Raw genomic sequence first — 16,920 nt, 5'->3', positions numbered from 1 at the left:
TGCTGCAGCAGAAAGGTTGTTGCTGCGATGCAGCAGTTCAGCAAAGCATATGCAGGAACATACCACGTTCCCAGGGTGAAGTTAGTCTTAAGAACTGATCTAAGGAAAACGAGAGCATGCAATTAGAATTTTTTCTGTAAATGGTGAGTCAGTGCTGGTCAAACGTTTGAAAATTAATTGTATAAACAATCTCATTTTAAGAGCTACTCTACAGAAACAACTGAGATCTGGAACATTTCATTAGAGAATAAGATCATTCTTAAATTTATTACCACAATAATAATAAGGGTCTTCGTAGCATATGTTAGAATTTGTTTGTCATATCTTAATGGCTCCACAGTGCCTGGAATAAAATAACTTCACAGGTTTATCTAACTACTGAGGCTGTAGCTCACCTAGGGCTATATTTTACCATTCCCTTACTTGTTTTTCTTATGTCTGTTACTTTTATAACATATTAGATTTTTGACAGGTTGTTGTATCTAAGGCAAGATGCTGATCTCCCATCCTAAACAGGACTTCAACTTTACTAAAGTTACTTGATGGTTTCCTGAATCATCCCATCACATGAAATGCCCTCTCTAGAGGTTGACACATTCAAAGAGGGAGGGAGCACTTTGACTGTGAAACATCCTAAGACATACATCTGCTGTATTGACCTGACGCAGCCAAAGCCCACTGTTGTTAAGTCACCCTCCAGCAAAGCATTGTAAAAAATGCACATGCAGATTTAATGTCACCAATGGCAGCTCCATGCAAAATTCAGCTAGAAGCCTGACACCAGTATTTACTGTTTTCCATCTCCCCGTGCAGTCCTTCTCATATTAATTTGTTTGTCCCACTGCATAGCACTTAATCCCTGTCTTTCTCTCCCCCCACAGTTTGAGAGGAACGATCCTATGGATGGCAGAATCACAGAGAGACAGTTTGGGGGTATGCTGCTGGCCTACAGTGGCGTCCAATCTCGTAAACTCAAGCAGATGCAGAAGGGCTTGAAGAAAATGTTTAAGGATGCACAGGTAGATAAATCTGTTTTCGTTCACGCTTGAATGGAAGCTTTCAACAAATTATGGAGTCTCTTTGGTTATATATGATGTTTGATGAATGTTTCAACTATAACTGGCCTATATGGTGGACTGTGTGCCTGAAGGGAAAAGGAGACTGTGCTGGCAAATTGTGTTTGCAATAGCCAGGATAAGAGGTCATACATCATTGAGAGCAGATAGCACATTCAGTGCCCAACATCTTCCACCTGACCAGAGCTCACTAGCACCCAGCAGTCACTGCTTTGTAGAAGAACAGAAGTTAGCCCTACATCCTTATTTAAGCCTCTCTTTTTTTGTCTTTATTGCTCAGACTTTGTCCACCTCCTCCTTTACTCCTCCATCAGCTTCTTTTGGTTTAGTCAAGAATGGTTGCAAAAAACAGCATAGCTCACTTTTCTTTGCAAACAAGCTCATCAGCAGTGCAGCAGCTGTAGGATAGTGAGTCTGTTGTCATGTGTATTTGTGCAGATGTGTTAAACACAGTCTGTTCCTCTCTTCGTTTGTGACGCTGTTCTTCCATGTGTGTAAAAAGTTTCTTCCTCCTTTCTCTTGTCATTTGTGTCAAACTGCTGGGTTCTCAAAAATGCCACTAAGCTGCTCTTGAGATGATAATTAGGAGATTCTTCACAGGACTACAGTTCTATAATGGCCCAGTTGAATTAAGTGGAATCTCTTTTTCTGGGTTGTCACAGATTTTCACACTTGGTTTTTCCATCCATATTTTCCCTTTTTGTTCAGGGAATCACATTTGAGGAGGTGGAGAACTTCTTTACTTTCCTAAAGAATGTGAATGACGTGGACACAGCTCTGAGTTTCTACCACATGGCTGGAGCGTCGATAGATAAAGGTAAACTCACACTTTTTCCTTTAGACATTCTCATTTTCTCCTAATTATTTCCTTTTAGACTAAACTTTTGTCACTATCATCCTCTGCCTCTCAGAGCTGGTAAAGCCCTGCTAACCAGATCTGCTTTCAACATCTATCTTTGCTTGGCTTTGCTCCCAATCCTAAGTCAGCTGTTTGTCATCTGTTTGTCCATCCGTCCAGTCTCCTCTCCCCTTAGGCTTGCAGTAGTGTGCAGATTTAAATTTAAGACCAGCTTATGGATACATGACTGATGACTTCCTACTTGCAGTACAGACTACTGATGCCCTCTGACACATGTCAGCATCATCACATGGCCAGTGAGTGGATGGTGGCAACTGTACTGACCCATTATGCAATGACTGCCCCCTCCCTACAAAATTTAAGACAAACTCTTTTTATCCTTTTCGTATATCTGGTTGATTTGGAGGTGCCCCACAGTATGGGATGATACAAAAACAAAGTTTAAGGCTTGCTACATAGGCATCTGTGTTTTTATATGCAACTGACCCGGTGATTTCATACTTAACGAGAAAATTCTATCCCTGTTTTGACTCCCATAACAGAGCTGGGACACACAGCGAATCCAGCTCAGAATCCTGTCCATCAAACTGAAGAAGGAAATCTTGACGACTCATTTTATTTTCAATTACTTGCATTTTCCATGTCTCCAGTACAGCCACAGATAGCTGTAGTGACCTCTTTTAGGTACAATGTTGTCACAAGTCATGGTTGAACTGGACCAGTTAAATCAGTGTACCACAAAATCTAACAGCCAGCCAGCAGGTTTATACTCCAGTCAAATCTCACATCATAGTTCCTCCAAAACACATCTAATGTGTGACTACGCTGTCTTGTTTCCCATTCATGGTGGGGCTGCTAAAGGATAAAAAGGAATTTTCAGCTAAAAACCTGTCAGAAAAGAATGGCAGATTTATTGGTGAAGTGTTTTAACTTCTCAGTTCTACTTGACAGCAAATGCAACATGGTTTGAAAAAATGAGGGTGGATATTACTAGTCTGATCTAAGTGTGATCTTGAAATCTGCTTCAAATCTAAACTTCTCTGAATGACGCTTTAAAACATGTGGAGGCCCAAACAACTCCCTCTTTCTTTCTTTCTTTCTTTCTTTCTTTCTTTCTTTCTTTCTTTCTTTCTTTCTTTCTTTCTTTTTAATTTTTGCATCGGCAGTAACTGAAGACGTTTATATATTTTCTTAAATCACAGAAACCCATAAACAGATCATGATTTGTATTAATTGAAAACCAGAAAATGTCCTGCTCAGTTTTCAATTCGAATGCTTTTTTCTGGGTATAAAATAAGTTGAATGAGTGATTCTTTATTCATCCCTTGAGGGAAATTACTAAATAAATAGTAACTAAATTACTTGTATTTTCTTCATCTGCCTGAATTAATTAGACTGAATTAATTTTCCTGTCAGATTCCAAACCTATTTAATGTGATAGCCGCACATGAATAAAAACCACTGTAGCATTTGTAGTAAGGGAAATTCTTTGTCTCCTTCATTTATTGCAATGACTTGGCTCAGCTGTAGGCCTCCATATGCTTTCTATCTCCATATTTTCACTGCTGAAACAGCTGCTGTAAGACAGAAGGGTTACTCTGAGGTGATAGTTTCCAGATTTTAGTTTCAGCTGCATGTTGACGCACTAACATGCCATGTTTGTGTGACAGCATGTTTCTGAGTGGCTGTTGAAAACATCAGGCTGCTGAGGGTTCATGGAAAGCTGCCAGGAATGAGTCTGCAAATTATCTGCAACTGTCGTCCGCGCACCGAAACAAGCTTTCTACTCTTCCAGTCTGAAGGAGCTGTTGCATTATTTTGCCGCTCTTTGTTCCTCTCCTTTCATCTTTTTCATCTCATCTCAAATCCAATAATTTCACACCCTTTCAGTGTAGTTTCTCATATGTGGGTGTGCTGTGTGGAGCTGCACAGTCTTTCTGAAAGGTACAAAAGAAGGCCTCTGATGATTTTCTTGGTGTGATTTGGCTCATTTTTTCTCACCACTTGGTCAGACATTTTTAAAAATCATCCAGACTTGTTTTTCATATCTTGCTTCACCCACTTATGCCTGTTGAATTCTTATAATAAAGGCTTCTTATTGAACCTAGCTACGTTTTCAGCAGTTTGTGTTAACTCAGTGTCTGTCTCTCTTTCTTACATTGTACACAAGACCCTTCAATTCTTCCATCTTTCTCTCTTTCCTTTCAGTCAGTCTTGTTCTCAGCTTGATGCCCTGATGCTCCTTCTGCTCCTATCAGCCTCTCTCTTACATTTCCCTGGTGAATGGAAACCCTGCCTCGTATCGATCCAGTGTAGTTTGACTTGTGCACACAATCTGCTGTTAGTGAGTGGACTCGAACGTGTTTGTTCCCACTCACACTTTCATTACTCATAAACAGTGAATTCTCCATCTGTGGTTCTGTCTCTCAGCTACCATGAAGCAGGTGGCCCGCACTGTAGCCAAAGTGGAGCTGTCGGATCACGTGTGTGACGTGGTGTTTGCTCTGTTCGACTGTGATGGTAAGCAGGTGGCAGGTTCATCATTATCTCTCAACTGTAAATAATTATGGACAGCAAATGTGATGCATCTGCAGGTGAAAATTAATTGAAGTCATATCCTCATCTTATTCTTCCTTTCTGTATTATTTCATCATCTCCCTCGCTTGTCTGCCCCCCGTCATCTGTCTGCTCCAGGGAATGGAGAGCTCAGTAATAAGGAGTTCATAGCCATCATGAAGCAGCGACTGATGCGTGGGCTGGAGAAACCTAAGGACATGGGCTTCACTCGCTTGGTGCGTGCCATGTGGAAGTGCGCCCAGGATACGGCCTGGGACTTTGTCTCACCAAAAACGTAATGGAGAGCAGAGACAACACGTGAGAGAGAGAGAGAGAGAGATGGGCGCTTTCATTCTGCAGGTTTCAACAATTCAAACAAAATAACTAATTAAGACTGCAACTGGGAGTGGCGTAATTAATCATTTTTGCATGTCCCTGTAGTTCATGCCATCATTATAGTGAGGCATAATGTGAGGGAAGCATCCTGACTCAGTCTCCTGTCTAAGGCATTATTATGGGTATTTGTATATTTTACAATATACAGTGTATGTTTATTTTTCCATGTTCTGGAAAAGAATGCAGCATCAGCTCTTTAACCATGCAGCTGTTTGGAAAACACTAAAAACACTAGTGTCTGTTTGTACAACAGCAAAATGCAAAACTGGAAGAGGAGTCGGTCTTAATAAAGCTGCATCTGACTGTTTAATACTGACTGCAGACCCTCTGTGATGTTTGTTTTGAGACAGAATGGGCTGCACCTCTTCCTCCAGTCTTTAGCTCCACATCCCTCTGTAGTCCTCTCTCTGTCCCATAAAAGATCAGTAATGCTCATCTTATCCTGCAGTGTTCAAAGTGTGTATTCTAATTATTATTGCTCACTGAAATACTTTATATAAGATGTATGTTCAAAGAAATGTTCTATTAAAGATGTTTTAATATTACGAAGAACTGATGAAGCTTTGTTTCTTAATGACTGTTCGGCTTGACTGGTAAGTTGGTTTGTTGTGCTGCCAAGTTCTCATTTTCACTCTCTAACACAAAGAAAAGAGCACTGAGGGATTAGCTAAACTAATCCATGGGGACATCAAGGAAGCAATTTGTCATGTTTAATGAAATGTGATGTAACATGTTTAGGGAAAAATACACACTTGATTGTATCTATTGGCTCAGAGTTTGTGTGTGAGGGGAAAATTATGGCTCTGTGTGTGTGCAAGAGCAGTCAGCAGTTTTGTCTAATTGAAATGGACAGGATGGGCAGTCCTCTGCCTCTGGTGCCCATTAAAAGATTGTCCTGCAGTCCCCCTCATACACACACTGCTGCACTGGCCTGAAACAAGCTCTCTTGCACATATTACAACTGACAGACGGAAGTAGTGCTCAGGAGTGATAGCTAGGCAGGAGATAAGGTTGAAGGAGCTCTCAACAGCAGTCTTCACCCATGTTTTCTCAAAGCTTATGTATGGCATTACAATAACAGGTTAAAATGATAAGCAGCTTTACATAACTGGTTATTAATTTGATATCATTCCCCATTATACATAGACTAAAAAACAAACACTTTGTATCAAGGCTGGTGGAAATGCAACAAAGAAAATAATTTCTCTGCTTTCAGCAAAACTTAATAAGGCTCTTATGACTGAGTGCAGCTTCACGCTCTACAGCGTACAGCCTCCAGGAGCAACAACAGTTGCATCGTCACTAAAAAATTGCCCAGCAACAGTTCTGCAGTACCGGTTTCTCCAACATCTCATCCATGTAAACCCTAAGCAGGCATACTCTGTCAGATCTGTGCTTGGTGAGCACTGAAGCAGATCTCAATGGGTAACTTGTCAGACTTGAGAGGAAGGCTATGTTTGGGACTGCAGGGCTCCCCACCCCCCTCACAAGTCAACAGATCCTTTTTGTGTAATCAGATTGTGTTTAATCAGAAATATATCCAGCATTCCCTCAATGTGTACACGCATGAATTGTACAGACTGTGTATGAAATGTTCTTATGTAAAATGGAAATAGCACAAATTTTTAATACAATCCTCCCAATTTTCCCAGCTGCAGCCTTTAACAGTGACCATGTCTAAAGTTGAACTGCTTATCCTTAGTGAGAACAGTGACAGGACCAGGTAAAAAAATGCTAAATGTTCTACTAAATCCATAATTAAGTATCCCAGAGGGAAGACTATCTAAATGTAAGTCATTACTGTGAAATGTGTTTACAGATTAATACGTCTAAAACATGGTACAGCTAAAAGGAATAGTGTTTTGCCCCTACATGTGATTTAAAGGTAATCTATATTTAATAGAATATGACATGAACATTTTATTTGAGGTCCATCAACAACTGCTAATATTTTCCAGCTCACTAACAGTACCAATGAGTTTTATGTTTACCTGAGCTGTACATCACATAGAACCCAGCTTTTTTATCTTTTTGGACCAAAAGTAATTTCAGGGCCTTCAAGTAAAGATTATTTCAGTGTCTTTATGCTTTCCAATTTCTATTGTATTTTTACTCCACCTGCAAATTTTAGACAACTTCACTGAAGTTAGTGAAAGTCAATCCTGTTTCAGGAACATGTTAAGATCCTAAAAATAGATGGCATGCAAAATAGGAACCTCTCGAGAACTGCCCCATGACACGAAGGAATCGGGTAACAGTTTGCATACTGTACTTTCTGTTCCACATTCACTGCTGAAACTGTACTTCTGATGAGGTGCACCACTGCCATCTGGTGGCTTTGATATCAGCTCTGCTGTCTGGCTTAGTTCCAGCATCTTTGTTCAGTCTGGATTCCCACAGTGTCCACAATGCCACATATGGTCTGATGACCAGAAATAATAGATTTGATGTCTTTCCTGGAAAACCTCATGTTACTCAAAAGAACACTGAATTCCTTTCCATTTCTGTGCATGTGAAACGGATGCAGTAAACTGAAGATAAACAGAGTCTCAACTTGAAATCAGATCAAAGCTGATCACTTTTGTTAAATCTTTATTTACAATTACAAGCATTAAAAAAAATTATTGTACACAGAAATCCATACCGTAATTTTAAACATGGCTCTTGGTTCTGATTACTTAGATGCCACTGATGAACAAAACAGGAAGGGTTAACATGGGCATCCCAACACCAAAACAAACAAAAATGTCCTTAAGAAATCAATTGAGAACACATCTGAGGTCCTAAAGGGTGAAATGGAATAAAAATGAATAAATGTGGTATAAAACTGTTCTACTTGCAACATTTAGAGAAAAGCCCAAACATTCCCTCTCCCTACGTTAATGTGGCCAAATAAAATTAGACTAACAATGCATGAGATCCATTTCATAAAAAAGAAAGAACTGCTTTTTAACACACAAAGAAGCTGTCAGGATGGATTAAAGTTAAACTATAATAACAGGGCATTCATCACATGATAACCAGGTAAAAGCTAACAAAGGGCAGACATGTTGACCCTGTACCATGACTTGGGGGCCTGCAGCCACCTAGTGGCTATAAGTAATAATTTCACATGAATGTCAACCAGTACAGTCTGATGTTACCACTGTAAACATATTTGTTGCTGCCACAGCTCCACCTAACTGTTTCCTCAAATAATTAGTCTTCACTATGTACTAACAGAAGTTAAATAAATCTCAGCTCATGTTTTCTGATAGTGTGATGTGACAGATTGTTTACAGGTTGGAGAGCATACAACCGGCTCCTGATCACATTGGGTACAGTACAGTTAAAGTCAGGAGGATCAGAGTGAGAGGGTCCTCAGTCACTGTCAAACTTAATAGAGTTGACTGTAGTGGAAATGGCTCCGCCTCGGTAGCTCCCCCTCTTTTTCTTCGTCTTTTCATGGCGGAACGACTTGCCTTTAGTGAACTTCAGCACTTCGTTAGCTTTTTGGCCCCAGTCTCCGTTAGCTCCACGCTAGAATTACAAAGATGAAATGAACATATTTGATAGGGAATTACCTCCACAACCATTAAATTAAGTGCTGCTTATGAAATATTTAAACTAAGCTCACCTTGGCTTCAAACGAATTGTCTGTCAGACGAGGATCCACATCAATGTGATCCTCCATGATTCTACGGAAGGGTACGTTTGAAGACTGAAAGACAACAGAATTACAATTCAATATAAATAAATTGTTTAATGATCTTTCAAGTTGTTTTATAAAATATGGCAAGCCATGGAGGTCTTACCTTTTTATTCGCTTTTGGAAAAGTTTGCGGTGTGGTTGTTACTTTCTTGCTTTTTGGCGTTTTTGATTGTGTTTCTTCCTCTTCACTGTCAGATGATTCTTCATCTCTTTTTCTCTTTCCATTGGTATCTAAGTCCATTAATGGAAACAGATATTTAGTAATATTCAACAACGGTGTACCAATAAACACTTAAAACAGTTCCACAAATTTAGCAAGCATAAAATGCCAAAGTACAATAAGTAACTCTTTCAACGTATGTTTTACATATAAATACATACAACTGACTATAAAATAGCCACATCGTGTTTGAATCATACTTATTGTGGGGGTGGTAGGTGCAGTGGCTGCTTTACTTGGTGCGTCTTCCTCATCTGATGAACTGTCTGAAGAGCTGCTACTTTTCTCTTTAGGTTTAACTGCTGGGGTTGTCTTGGCTGCTACAACTGGGGTAGCAGGTTTTGTTTTACTTTTACTAGTCTCTTCCTCCTCATCAGAGCTGTCGTCGCTGGATGAAGACTGTGTTGGCTTTGCTGCAACCTTTGCTGTGTTTGTCTTGGGAGTTGATGCCTTGCCATTGGTGACTGCAGGCTTAGCTGGGGGGGCTTCAGCTTCAGAATCTGAGCTATCAGAGGAGTCAGAACTGTCCTCTTCTGCCTTTTTTGTTGATGTTGTTGCAGCCTTTGTGGCCCTGGCAGCTGCAGGCTTCTTGACCGCTGCTGTGGCTTGTTTCTTCACTGCAGGCTTGGCTACTTCATCCTCAGAGTCTGAGCTGTCAGATTCAGAGCTGCTTTGTGGTACTGCTCCAGCTTTTCCAGCAGGAGTAGCAGGCTTTGAAGTTGGTGTAGCAGTTTTAGCTGCTGTCGGTTTGGCCGCTGTTGGTTTAGCCTTGGCCGTTTCTTCCTCTTCAGAGGAGGAGTCTGAGTCAGAACTGCTTTCTGCTGCAGCAGATGGTTTAGCTGCAGGTGTGGTGGGTTTTGATGGTGGGATAGCTTTCTTTGCTGTTGTTGGCTTAGCCTTAGCTGGCTCTTCTTCTTCAGAGGAAGAGTCAGAGTCTGAGCTGCTTTCTGCTTTTCCAGCAGCAGGTTTAACAGCAGTTTTCACTGCAGGTGTAGCAGGCTTTGAAGCCGGGGTAGCTGCTTTAGATGCTGCAGGTTTAGCCTTGGCTGGTTCTTCATCTTCAGAAGAGGAGTCAGAATCTGAGCTGCTCTCAGCGGCAGCAGCAGACTTTGCAGCAGGTGTAGCAGGCTTTGAAGCCGGGGTGGCTGCTTTGGCTGCTGCAGGTTTAGCCTTGGCTGGTTCTTCATCTTCAGAGGAGGAGTCAGAATCTGAGCTGCTCTCAGCAGCAGCAGACTTTGCAGCAGCAGACTTTGCAGCAGGTGTCGCAGGCTTTGAAGCCGGGGTAGCTGCTTTGGCTGCTGCAGGTTTAGCCTTGGCTGGTTCTTCATCTTCAGAGGAGGAGTCAGAATCTGAGCTGCTCTCAGCAGCAGCAGACTTTGCAGCAGCAGACTTTGCAGCAGGTGTCGCAGGCTTTGAAGCCGGGGTAGCTGCTTTAGCTGCTGCAGGTTTAGCCTTGGCTGGTTCTTCATCTTCAGAGGAGGAGTCAGAATCTGAGCTGCTCTCAGCGGCAGCAGCAGACTTTGCAGCAGGTGTAGCAGGTTTTGAGGCCAGGGTAGCCGTTTTCACTGCTGTTGGCTTAGCCTTAGTTGTCTCTTCTTCATCCTCTGAGGAGGAGTCAGAATCTGAGCTGCTTTCTGCTGCAGCAGGCTTAGCTGCAGGAGTAGCAGGCTTTGTAGCTGGTTTAGACGTTTTTGTTGCAGCAGGTTTAGCCTTTACTGGTTCTTCATCCTCTGAGGAGGAGTCAGAATCTGAGCTGCTTTCTGCTGCAGCAGGCTTAGCTGCAGGAGTAGCGGGCTTTGTAGCTGGTTTAGACGTTTTTGTTGCAGCAGGTTTAGCCTTTACTGGTTCTTCATCTTCTGATGATGAGTCAGAGTCAGAACTACTCTCAGCTGCTGCAGCAGGTTTAGCTGTAGGAGTGGTGGGCTTTGATGCTGGAGCCATTTTGGTTACTATAGGCTTAGTTTTAGCTGGTTCCTCCTCATCTTCAGAAGAGTCAGCATCTGAGCTGCTCTCTGCTGCTGCTGGAGGCTTTGAAACAGGAGCAGTAGGCCTTGAAGCACCGACAGGTGATTTAGCGGCTGGCTTAGCTTTCATTGGTACTTGATCATCAGTGGAGTCGTCCGACTCAGAGCTAGACTCCGTTGCCTTAGCTGGTTTTGAGGCAGCAACGGGTGCCTTTGGGGCTGCAGTTTTAGTTGAGGGTTTTGCTGGAGCCTCATCTTCAGAGCTGCTTTCTGAATAAAGATCAAAGATGTTGTTTAGACAAAACCCATATTTTTACCATAATAGCTAGGTGAGAAAAATTACATCACTACTGACAAATTTTGAATAATAACTTCAATCAAACTATAATTTGGTTTAAAAAAAGTTCTATAAATAGCATTTCTGCAGTGGTTAAAACCTACTAATACCTACTGAAATGTAGCTTTTAAATGCAAAGGTAAATAAAAGGTATTATTCAGTGGCACCTAAAATGATCCTGTTGTTTCAAGTTTACCTTGGTTTCAGCTCTGACCAGAGCATACACTAGTGCACATGTTGATGAGGGTGCTGCAGTTGCTGCTACAATTCACTTTTACTTTGCAGAAACAATTTTATATCTCAATCTCAAACTGAGAGCAACATCTTGTAGACAAAGACATTTTTCTTGACTGCACAGTTGGCAGTTCATTCTCCGTCCTGTTGTATAAAGCTATGGCCCAATCAAAAATAAACCAATTATCTTAGAAAAAAATCATGTGAATCACAAATACTGTCAAACACACCCTTCAGGAGACAATCCTCTAAAGCCATGGCTTCAGCTTCATCGAGTTAGTAGTAGTTCTATACTGCATCTGAATAAACTGTAGCCCCAGATCACTCAGGGTAAACACGCTACTACTGGTGATGCGAAAGGTTTTAACCCGTTTGGACGGATTTACCAATGCTTAAAAAAACCTGTGAAAAACAACTCTGCTGTAAAAACAGCAAATGAAAGCAGATACACAACTACCAAAATTTTGGTTTATATATTAACTTCTGATATCTCCTAGGGATGTCACATTTATTTAATTTTACAGTAATCGTGGTATTAAACGCTGCGATTAATAATCGTAAAAATCCCTCAGTATTGTTCCTTGTTTTGGTTCCGTGAGGGTTGCAGAAGAGGCTGCCTGAGTAGGACAGAGGATGAGTTTTTCCCTCCAAACAAACGGATTAAGACATCCTGGTCAGACTTTTTAAATTTTGTTTTTGGGCTAAAAGACATAAATGACCAAGGTTTCATTGTGGAGGACGGCTCACCAGCCTGTAAATCAGGACATAAAAAGTTGCATAGAAAGGAGGACATACAGCCAATACGTTTCACCACCTGCAGGATAACCAGCAGCTTTTTTTATGCTACAGTAAAGGTAAATGCACAATAGTTTGGACACTAATATTTATCTAATGTAACACGGAAGTGAAATGTTATTGTGTCATTGGCTGTTTTGTAATTATGTACGACTCAGGTTTGTCTTACAGCGTAACGTGATGTGCTCACTAAACGTTTTGTTATACAGATGAGAAAAAATAACTCTTTTGTGACAGATAGTTTAAGATTTAATTCATTTAATGCATTTAATTCCAGATAATCTTATTGATTTTCACTATTGCAGTATTTATGTCCCTAACAAACAGCAGCTATTCGGCTAAAGGACAGCTGGAAGTCAAAGCTAGCTAGATGTTTTTCCTGTGTTTTTAAAATCTGTCCTCAGGTTGAAAAGAAACTATTTTTATAATGTGGTTTACAGAAAGAAAGTGTTTTCTATTAGAGAAATCCTGCGTTAATATGTAGGATTTATATATTCTTTACACAGGAGAGGAGACTTAGCTGGAAGACTCATTAGTTACTTTGTTGTTATTAGTCATTTTGGCTTGAAAGGATGGAAATAAATACAACTAATAGACATATAAAAAGAAGTGTTTAGATTTTTTACAGTTTTGGGAAATTAATTTATGCATGATAATCGTGCTAACTGTAAAACCATGATTATTTCTTTGACAATAATCGTACCAAGAACATCTGTAATAGTAACGTCCCAGTCTTACCTGAGCTTGAGGACTCATCTTTTTGAGCTGGAGCTGTCTTGGCAGGTTGAGGTTTAGCTGTGGGCTTCTTTGTCTTCTCCTTCTCTAAAGCAGGCGTTGCAGCAGCTGGTTTAGCTGGGGCAGATTTAGCCGGAGTCACTTTTGCTGCAGGCTTCTTAACTTCCTCTTCTGAACTTGATGACTCTTCATCAGAGTCTTTATTGGTAGCAGGTGCTGCCTTAGCTGGGGCAGGTTTGGCTTTGACTGCTTTAGCTGGGGTAACTTTGGCTGCAGGCTTCTTGGCCTCTTCTTCCTCTGAACTTGAATCTGAGAAGGAGGGGAAAAAAAAAGCATGTTTATTTATAAAATATAAAAAATAAAAACACACTTGTTTGACTTTGCTTCTAACTAGGAAGAAAATAAGTGGCTGGGATTCCCGACTTTTACCTGAGCTGTCTGAGCTGGAGTCCTGCTTTTTTGCTGCAGGTTTAGCCATGCCAGGTTTGGTATTGGCTTTCTTTACAGGTGCAGGTTTTGCTGCAACAATTCAAACATAGTCAGTCATGCCATTAAAAAACACAAGCAGCTCAAGATGAGAATGGTGGGAAACCTACTGGCCACTTTGTCCTCTTCATCACTGCTGTCATCACTGCTGTCTGAAGACTCACTGGCCTTGGCCTTGCTGGCAGCTGGCGCAGCAGGAGCTTTCTGGATTGAAGCAGGAGGTGGGACTGCACTGTAAGCTCCTACCAAAATAAAGAAGAGATCAACATCAAGTAACTGAATCTAATCATGCAGTTCTACAAATGGAGTATTTGTTATATCTCTTCATAACTGTCTTTAATGATTTTAATGATCTAACATGACTTTGTGAGGAGGTATTCTAAGACTTTTTAATGCTTTTGATTTTGTTGATGTTTTTGAATGTATTGCATTTTTATTCTTCTCCTGCTGTGAGTGTCTTGAAAAGAGCTTCATAAATAAAATGAATTATTATTATTATTATTAATATGGAGTCTCCATGACTTGCTGGTTTCTGTGACAGTCATCAGGCTCTCCAGCTTTCAAGATGATTCACCACAATTTTGACAAAGTAGGGAAGATTTATTGTGAGTTTAACATGCACATAAGCCAGTAATCAGAATGGAAACTCCAGGGAGTGTTAAAAAGACTGGCAGGAGCACCAATTGCAACATGCTGCAACTCTAAAACAGCAGCTGGAGCCATTCTAAAATCATCCATCCATCAATTTTCTGTACCTACTTAAAATCAAATGCTGGGCTGTGTGTGTGTGTGTGTGTGTGTATGTATGTGTGTGTATGGAGTCTCTCATTTAGAAAGTTATTTTTTATAATGGTGAGGGGGAAAAAGGTTTTGAAAAAAAGTTAAAAAAAAGAAAGAAAAATCCTTACTCCACCCATCTAAAAATGTGTAATAAAACAAAGATAATAAGAAAACCACACCTGCTTTGGGTTTTTTGCTTGGCGGAGCTTCATCCTCAGACGAAGAATCTTCACTGCTTGACTCAGCTGCAGCTGCTTTTGTTACTGCGGCAGGTTTAGCTGGAGTCTTCTAGAAACATGAAAACTTTAGAGCCAACTGTCCACATTTGACTACTACATGTCAGTCAGTTGTACTTGACAGAGTTAGCTCGCCGTCAATTGAAACTGTAAAATAAAATCAGTATGTAATAACACATAGTTCTGGCATACCTTGGCAGGTTGCTCATCTTCGGAGTCTGAGGAGCTGTCTTCACTGCTGCTGCTCTCCTGCTTCTTCTGAGCTGCACCTCTGGTAGGAACAGCTGCTTTGGGTGTGGTGACAGCACCAGTACTTGTTTCTATTTTACAAAAACAAACCCCCCAAAATTTAAAAAAGTATAGTTACAGTATGAGCTTGGTTTATGTTCACAATTACACACACACACACACACATATTTATAGACAGACAGACAGACAGACAGAGTTGCTGACATCGGCCTATAAACCCACTCGGTGCAGGAGCTTTGGCTGGCTGTTCATCGTCAGAGTCAGATTCTTCACTGCTCGAGCTGCTGTCCTTTTTCCTTGTCGTGCCTGTTGCTGCAGGAGGTGGTGGTCCTTTAACAGGTGCCTTTATGAAGAAATGACATTTTAAGGAATATTCATTATGTTTCTGGCAATGACTAGATATGGTCTGAATGTTTAGACGCAGATGTTTCCTCCTACCTTTGCAGGAGCTTTTGCAGCAGTCTTCTCCTCCTCAGAGTCACTTGAGTCTTCGCTGCTACTGGATGCTGCTTTAGCAGCTCCAGGTTTTGCAGACACTGCGCTGGCTACTGAAACGATAAAAAAAAACAAAAAAAAAAAAACAGACTCAAATCTGATAATAAGGTCAAAGGCTGCAGAATTTAGTCACATCAACCCTCTGTGGAAATCATACTGTTGCTACCTGCTGCTGGTTTGATCTGTTTTTCATCAACTTCTTCATCACTGCTCGATTCCTCACTGCTGGAGCTTTCTGCACCAGGCTTTGCTTTTTTGGCTGAAGGACCATTAACAGCGTCAGGTGCTTTTCGTTTCTTGGCCTGAGGTGACCTAGTCAAGAAAAGAAAATTCTGCTATTATATACAAATTTAACAAATCACTTATGAATCTGCAAAGCAAATGACCCTAACCCAGGGGTTAATTTGTTATTCAAATTCCTGAAAAACAGGTTTTTAGGATTAGCAAAGACAATGTCACCCATCCCCCTTCAAATAACAACTGGCAAAAATCTGAATGTCTTGGAAAAAAACAGAAATGCCAGGCAAAGTCAAAATTCAACACAGAGGTGTGTAGAATCAGCTTTTTAAATTCTTGATCAGCTGTTGAGTAGAAGCAAACAGAAGTTCCACACTGCCCATTTGGGACCGTATGTGTCTCTTTTTGTAGGTCTCAAATCTAACAAAAAACCTGACATCAACTGCAACATCTAATTCTTTTGCTTTTTGTATCCATTTCAAGTCCATCCGAGTGATTTGTGATTCAACACAGGAACGTGGAGAGACTGACCTGTGGTCCTCAGTTTATTCCGTTTTTTTTTTTTGTTTTTTTTTGTCAATATCTAGTGATCATTTAAAGGGATTAAACAAATGTATTTTTTGTATTGCAAGTTTTTTTCTTCCTTTTTTTAAACATCTCACTCTTTAATGACACTTGCCTCGCTGAGGAGCTGCATCAAAGTATGAACAGCACACAAACCCACAATTTAAAATCTTCTATGCCTTCTATTCTTGGCATTAAAGCAAGCAATAAAAATAAATAAACGAGTCGTGAAGACAAGAAACTCACTTCACCCAGAAGTTGTAGATGCTGACAAGGCTCTCTTCATTTTGATCTTGCGCATTCTGTAGAGAAACAAATTAGTTAAAATAATCTACCACTTAGACAAAAGAAATGTGTCTCCTTTAATAATATAACTAATTAACATTAATTGTAACAGGTAGCACCAGATGCACAACGTGCTGCCACACGTGCTAATTTCGCCGGGACAGTACGTTGTCTGAACGCTGGTATTTAACCCTCGTGCAAAAAGTAATTGGACGTAGACAGCGCCAACGAATAGCTACTCAACACTCAACGTAGACTACTTACAACTTTGGTCTGTTTCAGGAACTCGTTAGCCGCCTTGGTGAACTTGTTCTCCAACAGAAAGGAATATACGCATTTGAAAAGATCACTCGGCACCGAGTTTTCCGCCGCCATCTTCACCACGCTCCTTCTAGAAAGGAAGGAAGCGCTCAAAAATACGTAATGACGTGAACACACGCCTCAAATGTTGATGGTTTACTCCGTTTGAAAATAGGATTTACTTGCTTTGAAATCGATTAACATAACAGATAAATACTTAATTATGACTTTTATCGATCTGTTATGTTGAATCTAATATTTTTCTAAGAATACTGAGTATTGGTTTGACCTGCAGTCCTGCATATATTAAAAATCTAGTTTCGTAAAATTTAGACAGAGTGAGACCTCTTTAGCTAACGCATTTTCTGGAATTTAGTTTTTCACACGTAATATATTCATATTATGAAAATTAAATTATTGAAGTT

General features: G+C 40.5%; 2 protein-coding genes across 8 annotated transcripts in view; one reads left to right on the top strand and one right to left on the bottom strand.

The window, feature by feature from the left end:
- micu1 (mitochondrial calcium uptake 1) overlaps window positions 1-5,432 on the top strand; it is a 29,142-nt gene extending 23,710 nt beyond the window's left edge. For all 3 annotated transcript variants that reach the window (XM_042009938.1, XM_042009937.1, XM_042009936.1), the window contains 4 exons: window positions 882-1,019; window positions 1,785-1,893; window positions 4,366-4,455; window positions 4,630-5,432. In XM_042009938.1, the coding sequence (XP_041865872.1) occupies window positions 882-1,019; window positions 1,785-1,893; window positions 4,366-4,455; window positions 4,630-4,790 (498 nt within the window). In that variant the 3' untranslated portion in view covers window positions 4,791-5,432. The remainder of the gene's footprint in view (window positions 1-881; window positions 1,020-1,784; window positions 1,894-4,365; window positions 4,456-4,629) is intronic.
- Window positions 5,433-7,441: 2,009 nt separating this feature from the next.
- On the bottom strand, window positions 7,442-16,766 carry nolc1 (nucleolar and coiled-body phosphoprotein 1). Of its 5 annotated transcripts, XM_042011059.1 has the most exons (16): window positions 16,460-16,762; window positions 16,157-16,212; window positions 15,276-15,421; window positions 15,053-15,162; window positions 14,837-14,957; window positions 14,558-14,685; window positions 14,309-14,417; window positions 13,460-13,591; window positions 13,293-13,382; window positions 13,147-13,172; window positions 12,867-13,023; window positions 10,400-11,032; window positions 8,999-10,267; window positions 8,682-8,809; window positions 8,504-8,587; window positions 7,442-8,406 (listed from the first exon to the last, which is right to left on the bottom strand). In XM_042011059.1, the coding sequence occupies exons 1-16, from the start codon at window positions 16,568-16,570 to the stop codon at window positions 8,248-8,250; spliced, it is 3,459 nt and encodes a 1,152-aa protein (XP_041866993.1). In that variant the 5' UTR covers window positions 16,571-16,762; the 3' UTR covers window positions 7,442-8,247. The 5 variants fall into 5 exon arrangements, with proteins under 5 accessions (XP_041866993.1, XP_041866992.1, XP_041866991.1 ...); XM_042011058.1 differs by having other exon boundaries at window positions 12,867-13,172; window positions 14,309-14,414; window positions 16,460-16,766; XM_042011057.1 differs by having other exon boundaries at window positions 12,867-13,172; window positions 15,053-15,159; window positions 16,460-16,766.
- Between the last annotated feature and the right edge of the window lie 154 nt (window positions 16,767-16,920).

Source organism: Melanotaenia boesemani, chromosome 16 (genome assembly GCF_017639745.1).
Source record: "Melanotaenia boesemani isolate fMelBoe1 chromosome 16, fMelBoe1.pri, whole genome shotgun sequence".
In the NCBI taxonomy this organism is placed as follows: Eukaryota; Metazoa; Chordata; class Actinopteri; order Atheriniformes; family Melanotaeniidae; genus Melanotaenia; species Melanotaenia boesemani.
This window is presented reverse-complemented; position numbering and strand designations above follow the sequence as displayed.

Excerpts from the sequence above, each read along its gene's own strand:
- nolc1 (XM_042011056.1), bottom strand. The coding sequence starts at position 16,570 with ATGGCGGCGGAAAACTCGGTGCCGAGTGATCTTTTCAAATGCGTATAT. Across the intron at positions 14,686-14,836 it reads AGCCAAAGCTCCTGCACCGA|AAACAAGTACTGGTGCTGTC; the intron begins GTGGGTTTATAG and ends TTTGTAAAATAG. Across the intron at positions 8,588-8,681 it reads TTCCAAAAGCGAATAAAAAG|TCTTCAAACGTACCCTTCCG; the intron begins GTAAGACCTCCA and ends GTTGTCTTTCAG.